The sequence below is a fragment of the Camarhynchus parvulus genome, chromosome 3, assembly GCF_901933205.1.
Source record: "Camarhynchus parvulus chromosome 3, STF_HiC, whole genome shotgun sequence".
Taxonomy (NCBI): domain Eukaryota; kingdom Metazoa; phylum Chordata; class Aves; order Passeriformes; family Thraupidae; genus Camarhynchus; species Camarhynchus parvulus.
In genome coordinates, this window is record NC_044573.1 from 53,800,143 (window position 1) to 53,825,729 (window position 25,587).

At 35.3% G+C, this 25,587-nt stretch overlaps 1 protein-coding gene across 2 annotated transcripts in view; it reads right to left on the reverse strand.

The window, feature by feature from the left end:
* The window catches only part of SCAF8 (SR-related CTD associated factor 8), a 152,772-nt gene that overhangs the window by 98,314 nt on the left and 28,871 nt on the right, over positions 1 to 25,587 (reverse strand). For both annotated transcript variants that reach the window (XM_030944258.1, XM_030944259.1), the window contains exons 5-20: positions 25,145 to 25,301; positions 23,902 to 24,032; positions 20,848 to 21,024; positions 17,254 to 17,333; positions 16,723 to 16,843; positions 13,823 to 13,954; positions 13,585 to 13,697; positions 12,905 to 13,098; positions 10,594 to 10,694; positions 8,861 to 8,974; positions 8,084 to 8,240; positions 6,798 to 6,928; positions 5,689 to 5,833; positions 5,097 to 5,177; positions 4,285 to 4,506; positions 1,925 to 3,641 (exon numbers count right to left, since the gene is read on the reverse strand). In XM_030944258.1, coding sequence (XP_030800118.1) covers positions 1,939 to 3,641; positions 4,285 to 4,506; positions 5,097 to 5,177; positions 5,689 to 5,833; positions 6,798 to 6,928; positions 8,084 to 8,240; positions 8,861 to 8,974; positions 10,594 to 10,694; positions 12,905 to 13,098; positions 13,585 to 13,697; positions 13,823 to 13,954; positions 16,723 to 16,843; positions 17,254 to 17,333; positions 20,848 to 21,024; positions 23,902 to 24,032; positions 25,145 to 25,301 — 3,759 coding nt within the window. In that variant the 3' untranslated portion in view covers positions 1,925 to 1,938. The remainder of the gene's footprint in view (positions 1 to 1,924; positions 3,642 to 4,284; positions 4,507 to 5,096; positions 5,178 to 5,688; positions 5,834 to 6,797; positions 6,929 to 8,083; positions 8,241 to 8,860; positions 8,975 to 10,593; positions 10,695 to 12,904; positions 13,099 to 13,584; positions 13,698 to 13,822; positions 13,955 to 16,722; positions 16,844 to 17,253; positions 17,334 to 20,847; positions 21,025 to 23,901; positions 24,033 to 25,144; positions 25,302 to 25,587) is intronic.

Here is a 25,587-nt window from a genome sequence, read left to right on the forward strand (position 1 = left end):
AACCACGACACAGCATGAAAAAATACCCCACCATCCAGAGGAAGAGGACTACACACACAAGTAACTTGCTTCTAGGTTCAAAGGCATGCTAATGCTTTACACTCATGTGATGTTTTCATACTTTCATCCCTTTTGAGGGAAGCAGAAGGGGAAATAAAACTTGCGTGCTAATGCTTTAATGTTAAAGATCAGAAGTCTAATCTGAGCTAAAAACGTTTCTTTTACCAAAGGGGCATTCATGTAAGAGAATCTACCCTTATTATCTTATTATGCAAGAGGAAAACAGCTTTCTTAAAACTGAGTGAAAGGGTGCTTTCAGACACAGAATTTTAACAAAACTTATTTTGAAAGAAGTTGGTGAAATGCACTTGAATGGAACAAACTGAAAATCTGACATCATCCTACAGCTTAACCTTTCCAATTGAAAGGATACACAAGCAGCAAAGCAGGTGAAACAGGAGAGAATAGCACTACTAATTTACCTAAGCAGCCAATTCATCTCAACAATTTAAAAAGAGGTTCAACTTCAATGTTATTCCATCAAAACACAACCCCCCAACTCTTATTCCTGTAAAACATGTAGGGTTTTTAGACCAACATCAGCTTACTTTTAATGCACCATTTCTGAGCTTTGAGTCATTAAAATCAGTTAACCACAGAGTACTCAAACACTAAGACTATCTATCCAGAACACTAATTATATTACAAAATAAAAAATGCGAATACTCATTTAAGTTTTGGCTTCATGCATATCTGCATTTTAAAAAGTAAGCTGGAATACTACTGCATATTCTTACAGTATATATATTCCACCTTCTAGAAGCAGTAAGAACATTGTAACAATGAGCATGAGCAAATAAATAGAAGCTTGACAGCACTGCAGTGAAGTAAGTTTCATCTTACTACCTAAAGAAGGTGAAAAGCAAATTTTCACAACCTAGTTTCATTTCAATTTTATTGAAGTGCCTACAGTATTCTGTGAGTGCTTGCACATACACAGGCACGCACAGAAAAAATGGTATCTACAAACAATTTACACAGATATTTACATACATGTTATTTACATAAACTAATATGACTGCATGATCTTTGATGTAAAAACCATATGCTTCTTGCACATGTAACTGTTGCATTGGTTTTACAAAAGTAATATAAACCTTTTGCAACAACTGGCTAAGCATATATCAGAGCTGATTCCAAGTTTTTAGAGCTTGCAGGTTTAAAAAAAAATACAATACCTAAAACACTGTTATCAAACAAATATGCTTTATTGGCATCTAAAAACAAAATGCACCCAACATTAAAATGTACTTTTTCATTTTTTAAACCCACTGCAGTACGAGGAACAAATCACAAACACTTACTTTAGAGAAAACAGAGACTATAGTGTAGATTTTACAAAATCACTTTTAATCTCTGTGTTATGCTCCTTAAGTAACATGGGCCATTTTTTTTTCTGCCGAATTGTAGGAACATAAAATATCACAGCTTTATCTATACTTTAAAATTCTGCAGCAGCCTAAAAACACGGACAAGATACACCAGCACCTGTATTCAAGTATAACAATTTTGATAGCCAAACTAAGGGTAGTATCTAAAAATTCCATTTTCTTCCATAGGAAGTCTTTGTTTGACAAGCTGTTAATTTATCATTGTGAAATTAAAAGCAATTGGGGGCAAGTTTATGCTTTACCAAAAAAATAAAATAAAATTTAAAAAAAAACCCAAAAGCAAAAAACGTTTACCTACCATGTTCAAATTAAGAACAGTGTTCTATACAAGTCAGTTGTACAGTTATTTAAGTGAAAGATGAACATGAACATCAGATTAACTTAATTCTGGCAGACAAAAGTGAACTGCTACGGTCCAGTCAGCCATTTATCTATTACAGAGAGATGACAACTTTACAAAAGGTATCTTTTACCTACTGAGTGATGATTATGTCCCCTCAGTTTCTGTGCTTTCTACCACTGGTTCACTCTCTATATCAGCTTCTGTGTCACTCTTCTCTTTGTTTATCTCGACAGAAGATGTCAGTTTTTCATAAAGTTCTGGATCATCCTGCACCTGTGCAGTTGGTGGCTGACTTTCTGTCTCTGTATTTTCACCATTTACCTGGGGCATATTATCAGCTTTGCGTTGAGAAGTGGCCCCATCAAAATATTCAAAAACCCGTGGATGTGGAGGCGGGATCCAGTTGTTTGACATTCTGTCTCTTCCAAACCTGTTTCCATTAATTTCTCTGCAAAAATTAAAATCTCTGTCATCCCTATCCCTCTGTCTTTCCCAGGGTCTTCTGCGGTCATCAAAATCTCTGTGAGCATCTTGTTCAAATCCTCTATTCCAACTGGGACCACTTCTACTATCAAACCTATAGTTTACATGCCGAAACCTCTCTCTGTCTTCATGGAAGCCTTTAGGGCCACCATAAATAGGGAAGGCATGGTGCTCTCTTTCATCATAATCTCCTCTCTGTCCCCAGTGCTTGTCTGAATTGAAACCAAAATGCTCTCTTCGGCCAAGGTTATCTATACCTGGTCTTCCAAAATTTTCTCTCATGTCTATATGTGGTCTAGCAAAGTGTTCTCTTCCATCTACCGGAGGCCTTCCTATACCTTCTCTTGGATCAACTGGTGGTCGTCCAACAGAATCTCTGACATCCACTGGAGATGGTCTGTTAAGATTATCTCGGTTTTCCACCGGAGGAAAGCGATAATCTCTGTCCCCCTCCTGTTGAATGTTATCACCTCCAAGTGGTAGCCTTTTCTCTGGATTAGAAATGTTATCGATACTATGTCTTCCCGGTGTTCCAAAAGGTCTTTCTGTTTGATTAAAAATATCTCCTGGAGGAAAAGGACCTCGAGGTGGTGGTGGGTGAAGAGATGGATCGAGGATTGCAGGAGGAGGAATAGCACGCTGTGGTGGCATTCCTGGCTGCATTAAAGGAAATCTTGGTCCAGGCGAATGGGGCATTAGGCCTGGACGGATATCTATAAGAGGCATTCCTGGCATTCTTTGATTACTGATATTTAAATGAGGCATGTTTGGAACTGCAGCTGGATGCTGCATTGCCAGAAGTCCAGAATTACTTGAAATATTTGGTGGTGGCACTCCCATAAGTCCAGAACTAGTTGAAACATTGGGTGGTGGCATTATGAGAAGCCCAGAGTTGCTTGAAACACTCGGTGGCTGTACTCCTGCCAGAACTCCTGAGCTGCTGGACACACTGGGTGGCTGCATTCCTGTCAGAAGGCCAGGGCTGCTTGAGACACCAGGTGGATGAACTCCAGCTAGAAGCCCTGAGCTACTTGAGACATTTGGTGGTGGCACTCCAGCCATAAGTCCAGAGCTACTTGAGGCGTTAGTTGGCTGAATCCCGCCAGCAAGAGAAGAGCTACTGGAGACAGCAGGTAGCTGCATTCCTCCTGCAAGACCAGAATTGCTGGAAACAGTTGGTGGTTGCACTCCTCCTACAAGTCCAGAGCTGCTTGAAACACTGGGTGGCTGTACTCCCGCTGCAAGCCCAGAGCTACTTGAGACAGTGGATGGTGGCCCTTCTCCAGTAAGCCCAGAACTGCTTGAGACACTGGGTGGCTGCACTCCTCCAACAAGTCCAGAGGTACTCGAGACATCACTTTGCACTGAAATGCAGTGACAAGAAAAACAATTAACAAAAAATATCAGTGTTAAAACAAAATGCAGTTTAATCCATGTTCAGGTAATGCATGCAGTGATAATACTGCTGACAAGGTGTGTCCTAGTTTCCATAACTAGTATATATTATTTCAATCGCATTGGTGATACATAGACATTATGCCACACAAATTAATGTCTCTACATAGTAAAGACTGTATAGTAGCTTAAAATTAACAAATCCCAAAGCCATTACCTAATTTATGCAATGAAACTATTAAAATCTTTGATGAAGTTCTATAGATGTTTGACTACCTCACCCTCTCCTGCTCCTTTCCATTGCTACTTGTGTAATCAAACTGCATTTTTAAGAAGTTTTCTGATGAGTTCCCAGATTCAGCTTTAGTTCTTGAGACTATGAGAAAAACATAGTTGAGCATAAGCTGCTAGAAATCATTGATCAGATGATGACAAAGATGGTTCTCACCACTTCCCCAAATTAAATTCTGAATGATACCCTACCCAGCACAAAACTTCCTATTCTGTAGTTACTAGCTCAATGGACTATGATTTGCAAAAATCTCTGACTATGATGCTTCCTGTACAGGATCATATCATATCATATCATCATATCATGAAAACATTTCTTACCAGATCTATTGTTTTCACTGGAAGAAATCTGAAGGTCTGTAAGATGTGGTCCTTTGTCATCTGATTCTGGTTTGTTGATTGGCAGGGGATTAAAGACACTTCCAGCAGACAATGTTGGAGTAGCTAGATTGCTAGTAACTGTGCCAACTGGTAGAACAAGGCCAGTAAAAGGAACATCCTTCATCGTCTCTTGTGCAATTGGTAATGGAGGCTGTACTAAAGCTGTAGAGATATAACAGAAGTGTATCACAGTAATCATATAGTGAAACCTTCAAATTTAGTTTGGTAGAAGTCAGGCTGATAAATTAGAAGAAGTGAAATTAATTACCCTCACTGGTACATTTTTTGATAATAAATTTCTTATCCTCAATCAGCAATGTAATATTTAGGGTTTTTTTTCCTAGAGCTCATGAGTTCCAGGTAAACCTAAGCAATCAGTACTCTAACGTATCTTTAAATGTTAAATGAATACAGTTAGAATGCTAAACTAAAATAAATTATTATATATTATTCAACGACTAAGACTAAATAATTCCAGTAATAGCTACAAGTGTTAGAAAAGTCCAAATATTGAACTATGCATAAAACGATTAACAATTTGCAACTTAACTCCATGTTAGGTATAATTTTTCAGTCTACATTATAAGCTCTGTAAGTCTTTTTTCAATGCCTGCTTAAACCAGCTAAACAACTTTTGTGTTGCTATTTCCCATTACACAGAATTAACTTGCTTTTGATTAAATAACAAGGAGTATATAAACAAAGTAAACTTTTCATCACACACAAACAATTGTTAGAGCAATCAAACTTACGTGTTGGAACAACTGGTGGGACAACAGGTGGTGGGACAACAGGTGGTGGGACAACAGGTGGAACTGGAGGAGGCATATAACCTATATGGAAAAAAATTACAAATGATTACATGAAAAGCAAATAAACTTTTGCAGTAAAAGATTGCCTACATTATTTATCCCAAAAAGTTTTGCCACTGTACACTGGCAAACAACATATTAATAGGAAGAGGCAACATGGTTATTGTTTTCAAAAACAAACCCATCTTCACTACAGATGATCTGCAGGTGCATCTTTAAGTGATATCTACCAATAGTATCCAAAGAAGAAAATCAAGAATTTCAAACCTTTCAAAAGAAAGGAGATTGATTTTAAGTACTTTTAAATTTTAATTTTTCACAAAGGTAGAAAGCTGTGATTCTTATTCTCAATAGAATTCATTGGTAAAAATAATACCAAGTTAGATAAAAGTAATTTTAATCTAGTATATAATTTAGGAGTCAACGGCCAACTCAGACAGTAACCAGGACCTGACAGAAAACTTTGATGTACACACAGGCACACTACCTGCCTGTGCTCATTACACACTGCATTTCATTTTTACTGACTTACCTGGAGGTGGCTGTGAAGGGTTGAAACTTGCTCTCAAGAAGGGTGGAGGAGGAATTGGGCTATAACCAGGAGGAGGGACAGACATTGTGACAGGAAACGCAGGTGGAACCAAGCTAACAGCAGGCACAGCTGGAGCTACTGGAATCTTTTTTCATGGAAAGAAAAACAAGTGGCTTCAATATTCAACAGTATTCAAGGACATTCAAGGGATAAACTGATCTAACTGCAACTGACATCAAGCACTAAATGTACCAAAGGCTTTGTATATATTTCAAACACTGAGAATTAGATTGCATTCTGAAATGGTACACTATGAACAAACAAGGACACTGGAAGAATCCTGTTTTATCTTTACTTCATTCTCACACAGCCAAAAATACAGTCTAACACTATGTCTATTCAAGAATAAAAATGTACCTATCACAGAGGGGTGAATGTAGAAATGCAGAGAGAGAAAGGGAAGAAAAATATAAATAGTGTAGCAATTTGGGGGCACTTTGAAAACAGTGATTCTAGTGTCTAGAAAAACTTAGGTATTTTAGAACAGTACTGGAAAATTAAGTTTAGTGTACGTAATTATAAGGCTAATAATCCTGATCAAATCCTAGAAATTATTTCTTGAATTTCTGCTTGAGCTATGCATTGTGTTACAGTGCATCATATTTACAAAGATGTAATTAGAAGCAGTATAAGTGCAATGTATACACTTATAAACATATACTGATCACAGTGTACATTAGGAGACGACTGAGATATGAAGACTGAAAACAGTTTCTGCAAAGAGGAAAAAGCCCAAAATTCAATTCCAGGAAATGCAAATATATTAACATTCATATAATTTTATGTCAGTTCAAGAACTGGAAATGTCCATACACATTTAGAAAGATAAAACACTAATAACATAAGTACAAAACTTATTAAGCAACTGCATGAAACTAAAGATTATGGATGGCAACTATTTTAAATATTTCAGAGATGAACACTAATGGATGCAGGACTTAGATCAAAAATATTTTATCACTTAAACTCAGCATTAAAGTTTACCTGTATTGAATAAGAAGTCTGCCCACCAGTTCTGTGGGGCTTTTGCAAACTCAGACAATACCAACCTGCAGCATAGTGACTGGTTGTGTGTAAGCTTCTGTCTGTGTTGTAATAACGGTACTCTTATCCACTGTAGCACTCTGCGTTGTTTGAGTATTTTCTTTAGCAGCTTCTGAGCTTCTGGCTGTTTCCCATTCTTTAAAAATGATGTATTTTATTATAAAAAGATAATTAATGTGTTGTTTTTGTTTAGATGTCTTCCTTCTTAAACAATAAATTTGAATCTAGTGTCTACATAGATTCATTACAAATAGCCTTCAAACTTATTTTGAAAAGAACGAGTGCAATAATTGATTATTGTGTATTTTAAAGAACAAAACATCTTTATCTACCTGCAATGCTGTTTAATTTTGCCTGTATACAAACTGATTTTTCAAAACTTGCCAACTTTTTTTACCAATCATTCTGTTAACAATTTGCAATATAGAGTATGGTCCTGTTTTTTAAAAATTCCTGTAGCCAATATATGTATGTTATCACTTGGCAACTGTACAATGAGAAAGAATCCTGATGTTAAACAAACCTCACCCCAACCTCCATTTCTTCCATCTGCCATTTCTTCAAGAATTTTGTACTTTAAGTACAAAAGTAACATAGTGACTCTATTTCAGTAATGTTACATGTTTTAATTTTTATCATTTATACTCAATTTTCACTCAAAGCAAGATTGTATTTTGACCTGAAGAATCACTGTCACTACTGTGAAAGTTTTAATCTACTGTTTATTTCAGTATAATCTGTTTCAAGAAATTACAGTACAAGTAAATCTTTCATAAACCTAACAAACTGTTCAATTGGGTTTCAGATTAAGGGCTAACACGACTTGTTTTCCTGTCTCTCTAACTTTATGGAAAAAATATCGTAAGGTTCTGCTAAGCTGTGCCTATCAGGACAAGTTCTAATTTCAACTTAAGTTTTTTACCAGAATATAAGACTTTCCTAATCACAAGCAGATAACAATTTCTACACAAATTAATATTTCACGTATCAGTGCAAAAGAAGTTAAACCTCTTAAAATATGCTAACCTTTATTAACTGGCCTAAACTAATTATCCTCTGTCACCAGTTCTTCATTGTCATGACAATCAACTAAATCCAAAATTAGTTGATTAATCTAAAAATAAAATCTAGATTTCATTATTATAGTGCCATTTATATTGTAAACAAAGAGCTAGAAAAATCTAAGCAAATGAAAAAAGACTATGTATTTCCTAAAAAATGATTTTTCTGCGAATTTGCAATTACCAAAATAAACACATTGTCTAACTATCAGAATTGTTAATGTTTGTACCTGTATTTACTGTTTCCTGATCAATCATGCCACCTTCAGCAAAGCCTTCCAAATCATCCAATTTCACTTTCTCCCATGGAATATAGGAAACTCCCAGATCCACATCCCAGAATTGCTTGTATTCTGTTTTCACACCTTTATTCAAAGCCCAAGCAATCTGAAAATAAAACCCAATCAGACAGTCTGGTTAAATCTTATAACCTGGGAACAGAATATTTCAGATTATTTCCTTCAAGTTTCTGTCACTGCACATCAATCCTCAGCGTCTATTAATTAAAAGTTTTAACAACATTTGGATTTTAAATGAACCTGCAAGAAGTTTACTTGGCCTCTACAACAGGTACATGTATGATTAATTACAGCAGAAAGCTAAAATTTGTTCTACATTAATCCTAACATATATATGGGGAAATTAAAAATACAGCATTTCAAAGACTTACCCTAAAGTATCAAGCAGGTAGAAGAAATGAAAATAACATTTAACAAAATACTTATCTCTAAGACCACTATAAAATTTAATATTAAGTGACCCAAAGGGTCAGGTAGAGGACTTAGGCTGTATGTACATAAACTATGGTCCAGGTGTTTCCTAAAGATCAAGTAATTTTTCTACTTTTCATATTGCCTGTTAAAAGCTGCATTTTACACAGAGAAAAAGCAGTTTACACCTCACTGCTTCATTCTTCTTCTCCATATTGTACATTTGAGTGAACAGCTGCAAAAAGACAAACCACCATAGTAGAATGGACAGCATCCTTAAGATTGAAATCACCTTACCTTAATAATTTTAGATCCAATTTTATATGACCCAGAACTAAGTTTCTGAAGAGCACGATATGCATCTTGTCTATGTACCATACAGACATAAGCACATCCTCTTGGGGGAATCATCTATGGAAAAACAGCAGTGGTTTTAAAAAGCAGGAAAATCAGTCCTTCAGATTATGTAACAATACTAATTGTATACTAATACTATAGAAAGAAAGGCTTACACTGTAAGCAACTGTTACCTTAATTTGCCATATTAAAAAGTTTGGGCATTGAGAAAACTTAAGAGTGATACTGGCACACTACTTCAGTTACAACATTTCAAGAAGCAGCAGCAAGCTGAAGAATGAGTGTTATAAATGACATGAAAAATTTGAACAAGGAGCAGACTGGGAGCTACATTATGACAACATCAGAAAAGCAAAGGTTGCTACCTCTTCTCAAGCTCCAGGTTCTCTATGAGCTGAGCACTAACCTCTCACAGAGGAGCAAAATAGTAATTAAAAGTATATTGCATTTTTAAAGGGTAGACTCCTCATTCCTGAATGTGATTTTTTCCTAATGTTTTACTGTATTTATGTAAGTATAGCATGTTTTATTTATTGTATATCATAGCACATAACCCTTGCAAGCTTATGCTAGCTAAATTGTCATGTATGACAATTGCTTACATCTGTTTTAGTCAAAATCTTGGTGTGCTTTTACACTGTTTAAATGCACATAGTAACATAACAAACATGTAAGATGACAGACTGTAAACATATTTTCTAAGAACTGCATTAACATATACATTGTTATTCTAGGTACTTAAGCTTTGTGGAATGCGTAGGATGAACTATCTACAATATGGTTTGCCTTTGAAATATAACAGGCATTGGACATGCATAACTGTTACACTTCTTTCCTTAATTGATAGCCCCTGCAAATCAAAATGAGGTTTAAATGTCTGGCTACGGGGCTGGTTTTTTCACTTGTGAAACTTTTTAGAAGATTCTGTAAAGTCACAAAAAAGTATTCCTTATTAATTACATATTTGAATATATTAACATGATAGAAAAACAGTAGAAGTTTCATGTGAAATGAATGAAATTGCACAAGAAGCATTTTAAAACTGCTGAAGCAAGAGGAAAACCCAGATTTCTCTCATGCAGATGTGATGTTTTAGGAGAAAAATACTTCCTTTGGAAGCTGAATTATAGGCAATTGAGGTACTACTCTAAACAACTGACTCTAAATTACTCTAAGTTATGAGAATTGTATGTCCAAATTATAAGCATCTTTTTAATTGTCACATTTTAGAATAAACATTTGTTTACAGTACAATTTCTTTTCTTCTAAATGTTTTATCGAGAAGGATTCAACTTAAGGAATCCTCTGTTTGGAAAGTAACCAAGAACAAAGTGGATACACATCTGTAGGTGTCCTTAAGCCAAGGAAAAATTATACCTGCTCCATGACACATCACTAAACCAGAACAACCAAAACTTTTTGGTTAAACCCTAGTTTAAAAACTGCATAAAGTACTAGAGCTTAGGAAGAGCCTTTTTACCTTGAAGTGCACTGTCTTTAGTGCTTCAAAACAGAGTAGATCAAAACCAGGAGGCAAATATCATGGCCACAATTTTTAACTGTGATAGAAAAGTCTCCTAAATACAAGTTTAAGCAGCTGTAAAGAATTCAGAGACATAAGCATGCTTAAGTTTCTAGTCGAACATTTCTGAAATAGCAACATGCTTACTTACATTAATTGACTCTATTTGTCCAAATTCTTCAAACAAGTTTGTTAAATCTTGCTGTGTAGCCTTCTTGTCTACTTGACCTACCCAAAGAGTAGTACTGCAAACTGTCAAGAGACACATTCACATCAGTCAAAATATTGAATGTTAGCTTATGAAATACTCTATAGCATGAATGTAAAAGGTTTTGAAACTACCCAGGAATCACTGCTAAAAACCCAAGAATGGTAAATCTATTACTTACTATACAGAGAGTAAGTACATTAACAAAAATGATAAAGGGTTAAACAACATCAAACATATTCACCACAAGCATTTCTTCTTGTTTCACTTTCTTTTAAACAAAATAGTTGTTTTCATAGAAATAAAACTGTAAAATTCTGTAGATTAGCAGCTAGGGCACACTGAATTATAAATTACTTCTGGAAAAAAACCAAAACATTTATCTTCTTCTTTCCATTAAAAACCCCATGCCTTTAGGAATCATGTCAATTTTAACGAAGTAAGACTAAGTTCTAACTGGCTAAAAGTGTCTTACAGATGGAACTTAATACAGCAGTATTATGCACTGCATTTTCACCTGAAAATAGCAACAATACTATTAATTTATCATGGGCAAAAACCCAGAAAGAAATTTATCCGAGGCCAGTCAGGCTGAAGACATGCATGATACTTCTGATTCTTGTCAATTCCACCACAAGCCCAGATCCCCGCTTTCCAAATGTCCACCCATCCTCCTCGCCAAACACAAACACTCGCTGACATGAGCTAAAACTTCCTTCTCCAATATGTACATGGTTCCAATTCCTCTGTCTTCCAAATACTGCCCAATCTATATGTGCAGCTTGGATTTCTTGGTTTGCCCTATCCTTTATGAAGGAAACATTCTTTCTTCATCATTATCTTGATACATCATATCTCCTTTCTGTACCAATCCTGGTGCACAAAATGGAAACCAGAGCTGTGCATTCTGTCAAGTGACATTTTCAACTGACATTAGTACTCTACAGTGGTGAGAATGACCAGCTGTAAGATTTCTCTTGGACAAAACTTGTCCCTCACATGCTTGTAGATATCCCTTTTATATCTCATGGTGTTAAGCTCTAGGAAACAATTCTTCAGATCTCAACAAGTAATAGCAGCTGTCACTGAACAAATTTCATGAAGTAGAACACTTGTCAGGTGAATTACTTATTTATTTAATCACTTACCTCCCCCCCAAAGTTTCCACACTTCACTTAGCCTACTTAATGTCTCCTTTAAATTTGACAGGACCTCAAATGCTACTGCTGTTTGTTAGGTTACTTAACATCTCTGTCTCTCAGCTCCCAACCATTGTGATTATAGCTCCCTGCCTTGTAGACTTCTGGGAGAAATCTATACCATAAAACCAATTTGTCTCTTTTCATGTGAAAAACCAGAGAAGAAGAGGGAAAAAAGTGCATCTAAACTGTAACACAGTCCCCAGTTTAAAGTCACCTTGGAATGATATAAAATATTAATGTGAAGAGAACAGAACATTCTTTCCTTTACTAAAATGAGTTGTGAGCTGCTTTCTTGTCGGATAAACCATATAGTTCTAATACACAAGATAAATGCAAAACTGTATCAGAAACAGTTTATAACCTATCTGAACAAAACTAAATTCTCAAAATACATTCCCTTTGATTTGAGCAACCGGGTGGAGGAAGTTACTTTTTTCCTTACTACCTTCTTTTTCTTTTAGTATGTAAATTCTCTGTGGAAATGAATGCAGTGCACAGCAGCATTCTGCAGAGGCTGAAATCCACTTGATTTTTGAATACTTTCTTAAGACACTACCATTACGGTCTGTCTTACACTAGCAAATTCCACCTACTTTGGTGCTACATTCCTCTGAAAATCTATTTAAAAAACAATGTAAACGTCTTAAAACCCAGGCCTCTTAAGATTTCCATCAAAGTGTTTGAAGCGTGCACTACACATTTTAACATTTTAAAAATTTTCAGACCAACTGCTGGACATGTTCAAATGCCAAGTTAAAGACAGCATTAAAGAGAAAAGATTGTAATTTAGAGACAGCCCTTGCTGCTCTCTGCTTCGAAGCATAATCAGTGGTACAAGTGTGACTAAAAACATCAGTAGAAGAGTATGATACTTGTTCACCTGACAAGTGTTCTTGTCTAAAATGACACGATATACCTAAGCTGCAAGAAACATCAGAAATTAAACTTATAAATATATAAATAGTCAAGATAAATCTTGTTCTGTCAATGAAAACAAAGCCTTTTTTCCATTTAATCCTACATTATTAAAGCACTACGCAGGTGCTACATACCGCTTAGTGTTTTTGACCGTATAGGAGGCAATCCCTTTTTCTGACGTTCCTTTTCCCTTTCCCGAGCCCTTCTTTCACTGGAGTATGACCGAGATGACTTTCTCTTCCTTTCTCTTGATCTCGACCGTGAACGTTTTCTGTGTTTCCGCTTACGAGAACCAGACCGTGATCTAGACCTTCGTTTTCTTGGTGACCTACAAAATACTTAATTTTTAGTATGCTGAGTTAAAAAAAAATACTCTGATATAGTTGTCTTTTAACACTAAACTTAAGGCACTACACAGATATTTCCACAATATTCACTAAAACTACTTCAGGAAATAAACTTAATGCCATTTGGGTGAGGAACAGAACATACACCTTAAAACAAAACACATTCAAAATGTTCTGTATCTACAGTACCTAGTTCTTTGGCACAGAAAGCCTGTCCAGCTGGCTAGTGTTAGCTACCTCTGTAACCTGAATAGGTCTTAAAAAATTTCAGTTAAATCACACACGTGGCAAATGAACTGTCATACCAGAAGTCTGCATTTAATACACAAATATTTAATGAACATGTCTTTTCTTTGCCAAAAAATGCTTATGATAAATTTGGAAAATATAGAATTAAGACTGACAATCACAAATTGCAACTTTTTTCAGAAAAACTTCCTTTACTTAATGCAAGGTAATTACAAAACCTTGAACGAGATCTTGAACGAGTTCTTGATCTTGAATGAACAGCTGATTTCTTTTCTTCTTGTTCAAAAATCTCTTCTTCAGCAATATCCTGACCTTCATCTATATCCATGTCCTGAGATCAGACATAAAAGATATTCAATAACACTTAATAAATTTATTCACAATACATATGACTTGGAATCATGTTAGTTTGTGTTTTCTTTTCCATTCCTGTAATAAAATTTTAAATAATTTTACCTGTTGTTGAATATCCATGGAATCATCTACATTTGCTTCCACTTCTAAAAACTGCTGTTGACTACTCCCTTGTGATGGTGACGCAGAGTGCTCTGAACCAAAGTTTCCTTCTTGATTCTCCTCAGGACTTGCCTAAACAACAGTTAATAATATACCATAAAGCCCCTTGCAATTACAAATGTAATACTATATGAAAATAATATTCCCATTTCTCATTAATATGAAAGCTGAACTGGGTATCAATCCATTCCATTCCTTTTTTATGGTATCATCCTTAAACACAAAACTTTGAAAAAATTAGTATTTCTGATTACAAAAGATTAGTATCTATTTGCTAAATAACAAAACTACAGTACGCTCAGAGTACACAATTTACTGCTTCAAAACAGAAATTCACAGGACAAATGTAGCCATGTGTACAGTGACCCTGAAAGACATCCACTTGTCCCCCCCTGCATATGCATTAATAAATGTTGATACTAACATAATAAAAATATTTGCAACACCAATTGAACCAGTTAAAAATTTATACTAGCCTGAACTTTTTTACAGTGAATGATTTCAGACAAGCAATTACTGAAAAATAAGAGAGGAAGCTGTGCCATTTGTGTCAACATGGCAATTTCAAGAGATCTAACACAATAAGCAGTTCTGAAAAAAACACCAAAATTAATGAATATGGAATACTCAAGGTGTTGATGATTTGCTAGAGAAAAAGCTGTAACAGCCTGTGCATTGCCTGAAAGTACAGATTTGGAAAAAATATCTCTATGGTACAAATAATTCAAGAACTAGAACAAATGAAATTAAAATATTCAGAAATCATATGAGAACAATTTTGAAAAGCAATTTAAATCTATAATCCATTACTGCAGTAAACATTTCAGTGATCCTCACTATATTTTAACTTTTAATCAAACAAATCCTACCTGTTCTATCTGCCCAGAGAATGACAGGAAGTTAGCAGAATGACTAGCAGTAACAATTTTATCTTTATATTTTTAAACATCTTATAACAAGTTCATAAAAAAATATGCTACTATAGTTCAGTTAATTTATTTGCCTTCTGACAGAATGCTTTGTCTCATTTTCCTTATATTTAATTATTCTTCAACCATCTGTTTCTTGGTATCAATGCCTACAATTCTTGTTGCTCCTTCTGTTTTTATCTTCTGTCCTCTCCTCCCTTTCCCTCTGCTCCTCATCAGATGTCTAATAATTTTGTTTTGTGCTTTATCTTTCCTTCTCTTTCCCTTTGATCTTTCTCAATGAAACTTACACATGGAAATAAAGAAAATATTACCCATAACATACTGCAGTCACTACAAAGTAGTTCTAGCAGCAGTTTGTATCTTTTAGCTGTTATCAAAGTGAAAAAAAAATCCTTTCTCTCCATACTGACTAGACAAGAAGACTGGATCTGAAGGGAAAATTCATCAGGTCTTGTAATAGAAAATTAAATAGTAAGGGGAGAGTCAAGTAAACGTTCTACCCATAAATATATTGTAAACTTTGATTTTTCTGATTTTACAACAAGGTAGGCTTTTGATATTTTTATTTTTAAATTAGCCAGATACTTTTTGATATGACATATCAAAAGCTCCTCAAACAGATCATTCCTCGCTTTATTCCTTTACAATGTTTTGTGTTTAGAAACAAAAATGGCCAGATAGCCACCAAGACCCGAAACTATTTAGTCTGTAGCTATGCTGTATATTCTTTTCCATTTACTACACTTAAATGAGAAATGAAAATAAATCAGAAAAATAAAGCAGTAAAGAAACAGTATCTAGTAAAAATTAAATTAATAAAGTCAGAAATTCAAAGCTTAAATGGCATTCTTGAATGAAAGCTGAGCCCCCTGGCTCAGGCAGTGGAATAGATTGTTGTGGGAGGTGGTGGGGTCACCATCCCTGGTGGAGTTTAAGAGATATCTGGATCTGGGCTGGGTGATGTGGTTTAGTGGTTCACGGGTTACAGCGGCAGTGCTGGTTGACAGCTGGACTTAATGATCTTAAGGTCCCTTCCTACCCTGACTACTCAATGGTTCTATGACTTGGCCTTTGCACAGCTTGAACTAAAGTCTCCAACAGATGTTTGTTAAGTTTGTGATCCCTTGTCTTTTCTTTCAATCAGATTTCTATTTTCCTGTGAAACTAGATCCAAATACTCCACATGAAGTCCATTTCATAACTGGCCAGGATCAAGACAAAATACTTTTGTTTGTTTGTTTCGGTTTGGTGTTTTCTTTTTTTTAAATGGGATCAGGAGAGAAAAAGAACATTTAAGTGTGAAGGACTAATCTCAGTAGAAATAAGCCAAGTTACTTCAGTGTAGAGAGGACACAATTCATACAGTTTAAAGAAACCTTGGGTCATCTCAAGCACCAGCTCTTAATGAATAATTTCTCAGGAAATACATGACTACACTTTAGCTCAGATTCTTCAACAGAATTATTTCATCTATTATTAGTCAAGACAGAAAACCTGGGGAAATTAAAGCTACCCACAGTCTCTATTCTGTCCTCCCCTCAGAGACACGAGCATAATGACTTTATTGCTCACCTTATTCCTTCTGCAAGCATGGGAAAGCTTTTTTTTCCACATGTAAAGAGCTGAACACCCAAAGCACAGTCATGTCTAACTCACCTAATGAGTACTCTTCCCTAAGAGAAGCAAATTGTACTCCCCACATATTTGGTTGTGGGTTTTTTCTGCTTTAAGCACTTTTTTCCACTTGCCCCACACTTGGCAAGTTTCTGTTACATGGTCAGCTAGTGATAAAGACTTTAAATATATAAAAACTGTCAGTAACGACAGAATTGTTTTGTCCTGGAATATGTTTTTTTTAATCAGAGGAGAACATAAATTACTACAATAGCCACAAGGTGGAGTTCTTACCTTTTGAGGCTGCTGCTGCTGCTCCAGAAGCTGTTGTCTGAGATGTTCTAAATTTTGCTGCTGTAGCTGTTCAGCTAGCTGGTGAAAAAGTGAGTTGTTCACAGACTCTGGTACTAATGGCCTAAAATGAAATAACTTAAATTAAAAATAAAATAAAAACAAACTTACAGCTTTTCTGTTTGTTTAAACAGTTAGTAAATAGGTCTTCACAACTGGGTTTCAAGTTTAGCTAAAAAGTAGAATAATGAGGATAATAGAACTAGTTCCACCTTCTAATATCATCATTATTCCATCAACTGCATAAATATAACTATAAAAAACAAGGAACATGCTAACTTTATCTTAAAGTAAAAAAATATTCTGGAACACTGACTTACAGTAAAATGTGTATGTTAATTCAGAACACTGTCTTTTCCTAGTGTTTTAGTGTACTTATGCTCTGAAACAAGTATTTTCCTTACTTAATCCTAATTTTCAACTAGCATCAGGCAAATTTTAGTGTTTTCCATAAGAAACATAGCTTGGTCTTACAATTGGGAAGAGGGAGTTTCCTTTTTAGGCTCTTCATTTTGTTCAGATTCTTCCCCAAAGTCAAACCTGTCCATCAGCTTCTAGGAGAAAACAAAATAAGCATTACTGAACGGTCCTTATATGTCTCTTTATATGTATTTCCTTTTCATTAGGAAGATGCTCTCATTTCTCAACTTAAAAAAAAAAGTTTGGCAAATAACCATAGAAAATTAGGTGTCATACTCCTATTGTTACCAAACTCTTGACTGCATCAAATTTTGGCCCAGTTTTCCTGAGCTCTGCTGCAACAAGTACAACCACATGTTCTTTTCCACAGTAACTAAGAGCTACTTTGGAGTAAAGCTTAAAAAAAGATTAATTTTTTGTAATGGTACCTTTAATTAGAAGAAATTACTACGAAGAGGCCAACTATTCAATCCTTTGGTAATCATCAAACTGCTCTGCTCATATCAAGAGAAGACCTACAGCTTGATTACTTCACAAAGAATTACTGTATTTTCACACACACGTGTCATTTAGACAACCTGAATTCCTTCAAATATACTGCTCCTTGAAAACAACTTCTGACATAGTCTGCAAAAAAAAATCAAAGCAAGCAGTTATCATGTAAGAGGAATAATCCTTCTAATGGATAAAAAGAAAGGTATCTGACAAGGAGAAAAATTTGGATGAACTTCCTGTGTTATCTGTGAAGATGTCGACACTGGAGTTCTGTTTAAGTAAAAAAGTTTGTCTATTACTTTTTAAAAGTTCAGAAGTATTTTAACAGTACCTTACTTTCTTGAAGAGAAAAAACTAAGGAACAAGCATAAAGAAATACAACAGATGCTATTTATCAGTGAGATTGCATTTTTTCACTGTTTAATGAAAGAACCATCATGCTATTAAAGCCATGTCCATGCATCTTTACACACCTTGGAAGTTTTCTGAAAAGCAGAGCTAATGCTATACTACCAACCACCATAACTTCCTCTCAAACCTTAGTCTCAGAAGAAAAAAACCAAGAGGATGAGAATGTATGGCAGCAATTTTGAAATACTAAGGCAAAAACATCTTCAGCAAAAAGCCACGATTATTCAGTACCCCATATTCTTTCTCAGGATGCTCTATTTACTGTCAATTACTGGAGTCCAGCAAGAAGAACAAAGCATAAGCTAACTAGAGGATGGATCAATCAAGAATTTTTAGAACCACTTTTCCCAATATAATGAGAAAGCCAGACTGAATATGTCTCTGAGAAAACACCGTAGAAACACAGACCGTCAAGCTTATGTGAGATGGAATGTTGAAACCCAGAACAACTTTCACCCTATATATCTTTTTTGTTTGTATTTTGTTTGTTGTATAGAATATTTTCCAGTGAGGCACTTATAAAATGTTGCTGCTCTGAAAAAAGTTGTGCATTTCAGAAAAGCAACCTCAAACTTAAAATACTATTAATCATCATGTATTTTCCATCATGACAAAGCAGGAGGGAAAATAACAGAATATGTACTGTTTATATGGCTGAGAAAATAAATAAATAGAAACTAGTCACCAGTTCACAACAAACAAAACAAACATTTAGATTAACCAAGGCCAAGAAAACAAGAGAACTTCCAGCCAAGACAGGTAAATGTGCAGTATGATTTTTGTTTACATTTGGTTTAAGTAACATTGTACATACTGAAGCAAAAAATCTGAACTGAAATATCTTGATTTTTACACAGTTTGTAGAAGAATACTCCCTACCGTGAAGTAATAGAAATTAAACCAAATTAAATACTAGGATACCAAGTTTAATGTTACACACACATGCATATAAAAGGTGCAGAAACTTCCCTTATGATAGATATGTTACTTTAATTATATAGGAAGAAAACGTGTTCATAAAAAGCAACAGAAAGGAATAAAGACATGAAAAAAGGTTTTTATTAGAAATGAAACTACTTTTTAAATAAGAATCAGCATATTCTCTTTGGAAATTAAAAGAAAAGGAGTAGGGTAAATCCATAGGCAATATTGATCAATTTTTTTTACTGTAATACAAGTATTTGGTTCTATAGCAAGATCAGAAAACATGCACATTCGATGTTGCCGAAAGAATTTTTCACACTATTGCACTATTTGTACTATTAAGTAACACAATTTGCACTATTAAGTAACACAAGATACTACAGATGGAAGAGATTGAAAACAAAGAATTGGAAGAACTGCCAAATAGGTTTTTTTAAAAAAGATGGATACTAATGCATTCATCAAAATTATTTTCTTGCACTATTTATTACTTGTTATCCAATTCACAAACATGATGTCATGGAACAAAAACTATGCTTCACAGTTTCCTTTGGATCACAATACTAATAAATGTTTGGGGGGGGGGTCATAAAAGCTGCCCTTTCTTTTGTGTCTGTAGGCAAACATCTCATCAGGATGTGAATTCCTTCAATTTGCTTTAATTTAAGTTGTCTAAAATTAAGACACCGACATGTACAAATAAATCAATCCATGGAAATGCTGGAATTCAAGTCTGCAGAACAATGCCATACTATAAAATACTTTCTGTATGTAAATAATACAGCAGTCCCTATTAACTGATGCATTCATTCCCTGGGATTATGTCCTTCTCAAATTGATGGTTACAGCTGTGGTATAGCAGAGTACAGGCCATTCTTTTCCTGACTTATTTACATTACTTTCAATAAAAAGAGATTATCTGAGTGAAGAATAAGAAAGGGTTTTTTGTTTCTTCAGCTTCCTTATTCTTACTACTTATTCACTCCAGGACAATCCTGCAGAGATTATGTACACACAAACTATTTCTTTCAAAGACAATAGAACAATGCTTATTTCTTTCTTTCTTTAGTTAGTTAGTTATAATTCTTCGAACAGAAGTTCTTCCTTTTCTCTATTATAGGTATTATACTATGACTGCAATTGCCTGCATGGTTGTTGCTACCTGGCATGCAATAATATTAGTATTCTTAAATTCCTGCATTCTGATTTTATTTCTAGTTTGGTTTGGGGGTTTTTGGCTCTTTTTTCGGGGGGGGAGGGGGCGGGTGGTTGTTGGTTGGTTTTTTGGTTAGTTGGTTTTGGGCTATTTGCAATGATAGCTTCTTTACCTACAGGTTTATTTATTCACTTACATCACTTTGTGGCTAAGATATTTTTTTGGCACGTACTTTACAATGCAAGAAAATTACAAATCCAACTTTTTACTCTTCTGAGACAACAGTGTATATTAATTCCTGTATATTTTCCATTTATTACCTTGTAAGAAACAATTCTCATTGCTGTGTTACAAAGGGTGCAGAAACATATGGCTTAACTTTGCTAAATCATAAATCAAATCCATTACCATATTCAATAACCTTTGTGGGTCTTTTCCAACACTAGATATTATACAATGGGCTATTTAGCCCTAAACTCATATAAAACTCATATTTCTATTTACACTACTGTCTAGACATTGCTTTTTATTTTTAAGCTGTATCACTTTATAGTATATTAATGTATTTTTAAAATGTCCAAAGTCAAACAATAAAATCCAAAAGAATTTCTCCCATATTTAAAAAAAAAAACTTCTTCAAATTTCTACTATTTTACTTCTACCTTATTAAAAGAGACACTCTGTTCCAGTGGATTAAGTGTGTTAGCAGCAGCAGCTGCAGCAGTGAGTTGTGCTGTGAGGGCCTGTAACTGGACAACGAGACCAGCGTCCAGAGCTTGAAGTAGCGAAGGCTGAGGTTTCTGCTGCTGTATCTGCAGTGTCTGTATCAACTGCTGAAGCTAAAAGAGAAAAGATAACAAATACGTTGAACAAGATTTTTTAAAGCAAAAAAACAAAGTACAAAATAGACTTTTCCGCTTCCACTTAGTAAAAGAACTCCCAGGAATGAAGTATCATCTAACCTATGGCTATTGTTTTGTCTTTAATTTGTTTTTATTTACAGCAAATTTTGTTCCCACTTACTGGCTAATTTGTTTTCTGGGGCTGATAAGATAGGCAGATGCTTCTTCTTCCTAACTTGCTCTGACAGGTTTCATGATGATGCCAGTCACCACTCAGGATTTCCTGCTTTATAGTGTTCCCCCTCTTCTGCTTCTCCAGTTTGATTCCTTTTGACCTGAAAAAAATCTGTTAGCCTATTCCAGCTTCCTAAGGGCCCACCTAAATTAGGATAATCTGTGTCCTGTAACAGCATTTGTACAGAGAAAAGAACTGCACTGTGGCAAGCTCCACTTTATGCCAGTGCAACCTCTTCATAGGGAGAGCTTGCACCCGTGTCTCTGCAGAAGTCACAAGTGAAATCTCATGGTGAGACTCAGGTGTGGGTTGACAGAATGCAATTCTCCTACCATGTTACAAAACATCAAAAGCAAATGTACAAACCAATCACTTGGTGTATCTTGATGTCCTCACTTCAAATTCTTATCTGTATATAATCTTTTAGAGAAGCTGTCCTAATGAAGAAATAAAAGGCTTTTTCATAGGGAGATCAATTTATCTGTTGGACAGGAATGCTCCCAGAAAACTGTGCAATTTGCCTTAAGAAAACATATTAGCCCTATTGAAAGAAGCTCTCCTAAACCACTGTGGAATTAGAGGAAGCAGTTCTTTGACATTCCTCGAGATAAATCTCTAGTCTTATTTTTAGAAATTTGTAGAAAAAAGGTTGAGCAAATTCAGGTAGTTCAAACTTGCTGACATAAGTCCCTGATTACCCTTACCTTCAATATTCCAACCACTTATAAGTTTCCCCACTAAACTCTTAAAGGGTTCAATCCCTCCCTTCTTACTAGCCTCACTAGAAACTTCATAAAGTGAATTTCTTTTCCACAATCCATCAAAAATGTGTGACCCTTTTTCAAGATAGTTTTAGAGTAACTTTCTGACAATGTGAAACCATTTTCCCTATTCTTTTAAAAACAGTTATACAGATTTCTTATACAGCAGAGCCTCTGAAAAGGCTTCAACTGTTGTTCTACCTCAGCAGGAGCTTTCCCTGATTACTGCAATAGGCAAAGCTGAAGAGTTCTCCCCTCACCCCCTTTTATTTGATACAGCTGGTCTAGCCTGAGCATTGTTCTCAGTAGGAAGGAATCAAACTGAAGAGGCAGAGATGGAGGCCCTTGAGTGGAAAAATTCTGGGTGGGCACCATTCTCGCTGTTTTCACTTTCTTGCTGGTCACATCTTTCTTAGTCAGCCCCCTCTTAAGCCTAGACTCTCAATTTACCTGCACATATTCTTACTGATAAAACACAACTGTAGGATTAAATCAAGGTCTTTGGAGCTGGGGAGAAGCTGTGGCAGAAGGACTGGTTTGAAGAACAAGAAGAAAAGAGATGGACAGGATGTAAGCAAATATCATAGTTCCTCTACCAATCCTAGACATCTGCATGTACATATTTATTGTGTACCCAGTCTGTCTCTTCCCTTCTGCTTAAGACTATTTTGAGCTAAATATCCAAATGTTATTTCTTTGTGATCTGCTGTCTTTAAAATTTTAATTCCCTTCTCATCTTCATTTTTTTCTCTTGCTTTTCTTTTTTTATATTCTCTAAACAAAAATCTTTAAAATTACCTCACTGACTTTCCACGTATTTACCATTCTCATTTCATATCCTTTCCTGTTTTAAGAGCTAGTCCACTGTTTTTCCTTCATATTTCTCAAAGTATCCCAGAAACTCATTTTGCTTTGCTTTTCGGTGACTTCATTTCTTCCAGTGTAAACAGATAAAAATATTCCCTTCACTTGACTTCAGAACAATTACAGACAACTCTAGCTAGCTAAATACTGTAAAACATTATCACTAAGTAAAGTTGTTATTGCCAGCACCAGAGCTTCACTGGCCACTGCTTCTTATTCATATGCGTGAGATTTTTGTTTAGTATGCCAGCAGGTAAAACAACCTCAGTCCAAATAAAACTCACAATGCCAAAGTTATGCAGGTGCCACAGCTCTAGCAGAGCCTGAAAAATTATCTACATTTTTACAGAAAGCCAATTGTGTGTGCTTAACTTATGTAACCACAGGTTATGAGGGCAAGCAGTTCTTGTGATGTTGGAAATCAAGACATTTTTGGAGTTTAGCATTTAAAGATTGAAGAACATAGTAACTCCCAAAATCTTATTTTTGAATGCTGCAAAATAAAACCTATGTTTAGCTGATGGAAAGATAAAAAAAGAAATCAATACACAGTACACTTCCTGAAGAAGTTTGCTCCCATTCTGTAATTTTGTACAATGTTTAGCTCTTCTTCAGGCATCCAACAGAGACATATACTTTAACTGGCATTCTATTTCATATCTATATTCACGAAATCTTATTGTTGCTCTTGATTTAGACACCTGCAATAGATCTGTACTTGTCATCTATATAGACAAGCATGTATTACAGACCATCTTATCTGAAATCACCTTCTGAGACTCTTTACATCTTTAAAGGCGCTGGCTTTAAACAGGGCTGGCTGCAAAAGGTAACACGGAGTTTTAACTGACCTGGAACTTACTTGTGATGAACAACCTCACAGGAAAGTTAACATGGACACCAGATATAAAGACATATAAGAGATACACATGAAAGCATTCCTTACCTGTACCTTTAAGTCACAAAGTATCAGACAGTCTACAGTGTCTACAGTGTAACTGTCCACAAAATTACCTGTTGGCCTTGAGGACTCTGTAAAATCTGTGCAACAGCAGCAAGGGTGTCTGTGTTAGCAATCTGAGATACCCAAGGATCAGGCAAACTCTGTGCCACATTGGCTGGGGTAACTGGAGTCACAGGTGTACCTAAAAAAGAGAAAAATCAATATGCTAAAATATTTCACACAGAAAATAAAAATAGTGTTAGAGAAGACAAAAGCCTGCTGTTATTAAACACCGAGAAAGCACATAAATTGAAATTATTTTTCTGACATACACAAGAGCATACAGAAAAATCATACAGACTTACACCAACATTCCTCAAGTAGCAGAATTACTTAGTGTTAGCTGGCACTAGTGGGACTACTAATAAAAACACTGATGAAGACAAAATAAATAAGTTTCACACAGTATTCCAAAACATTCAGTGGAAACTACATATACCAAAAGATAATTGCTAGCAATCTACTTGTCAGCTAGTCCAAATCTCACTGGACTTGCACTTTATCCCCAGGTAGAGTACTAAAGATTCTACAAAAAATTTCAACCTGCATCAGCTGCATTCATAAGGATTGCTTGTTTTATTGTTTTTTCTAAAGAGAAACACTAAGACTAAATCAGCACTCTGATAATTAGTTTCATGCCATAATCCAGAAGAATCCTCCATACCCACAAAAGAAGTAGAGGTATACACCAATGAATGCTAAATATGACTAGATTACTGTTTTGAAAGTCAATCTGCATCAGAATTTAAAAGTTATGATTCCAACAATTTAATGTAGTCATACTATATAAAAATAAAAAATACTGAGCTGGAAGATGCAGAAAAGGCACTCCAAGATCTGAAAATCTCACATATTTGCTTTGCCAATGAAAGCTAAGGTGAATTTCCATCTCATTCCTTTTCAGCATGGGATTAGCAAAAGGTAAGTTACAAAGGCAGATGCCAAAGGCCATGCCTATTTGGCCAATTAACCATATATCCCAACCTCCAAAGAATAAATTTTGATGAAGTGAAAAGTTAAAAATCCATTTTCCTGCTACCTACCTACATAAGCAAGGCAGATGCTCAGAGCACAAAACGATCAAGCCCACTTTTATAATAATGTTTTCCTGTTTCCCTGATCTTGATGGTGTTTGTAATATACTTCTTTCTAGCATTCATCTGAGTGAGATATTTCAGCATGTTAACAGGCAACATACCAAAGCTGACAGAAGTGTTTTGATTCAAACTACGACTTCCATCTGGTTTTGTTTACCTGGCGTATTGTTGCTCATAGCAGCTGTAGTGCTGGGCAAGACAGGGGTCACAACGGGAGGAGGAATTCCTGCTGCCATATCCAAGAGAGGCTGAATAATTTCACTCTTGAACACATTATTCTTCTGCCATAAATTTAGCACTCTAACAATTTTACTCTAAAATGAAGAAAAGACAGCAAAAGATCTGAGTCATGCTTATTTTTCTTGTTATTGATTATGGAATTCTTAGCTAGCAATTTTAATCTGTCTAAACTAAAGAACCTTTAGGTTTGGAAACAGTAAGGACAGCTATACCGGGTCACACCAAAGATGTCTTAACTACAAACCTGAGACTGATCCTAGGCAACAGCAAAGACCTACTACACACAGGCGACAATGTTCTCTCAACCAAAAATGTGCCTTTAGTTTTAGAAGATGACATGGAAGGAAAATTATTTTAAGG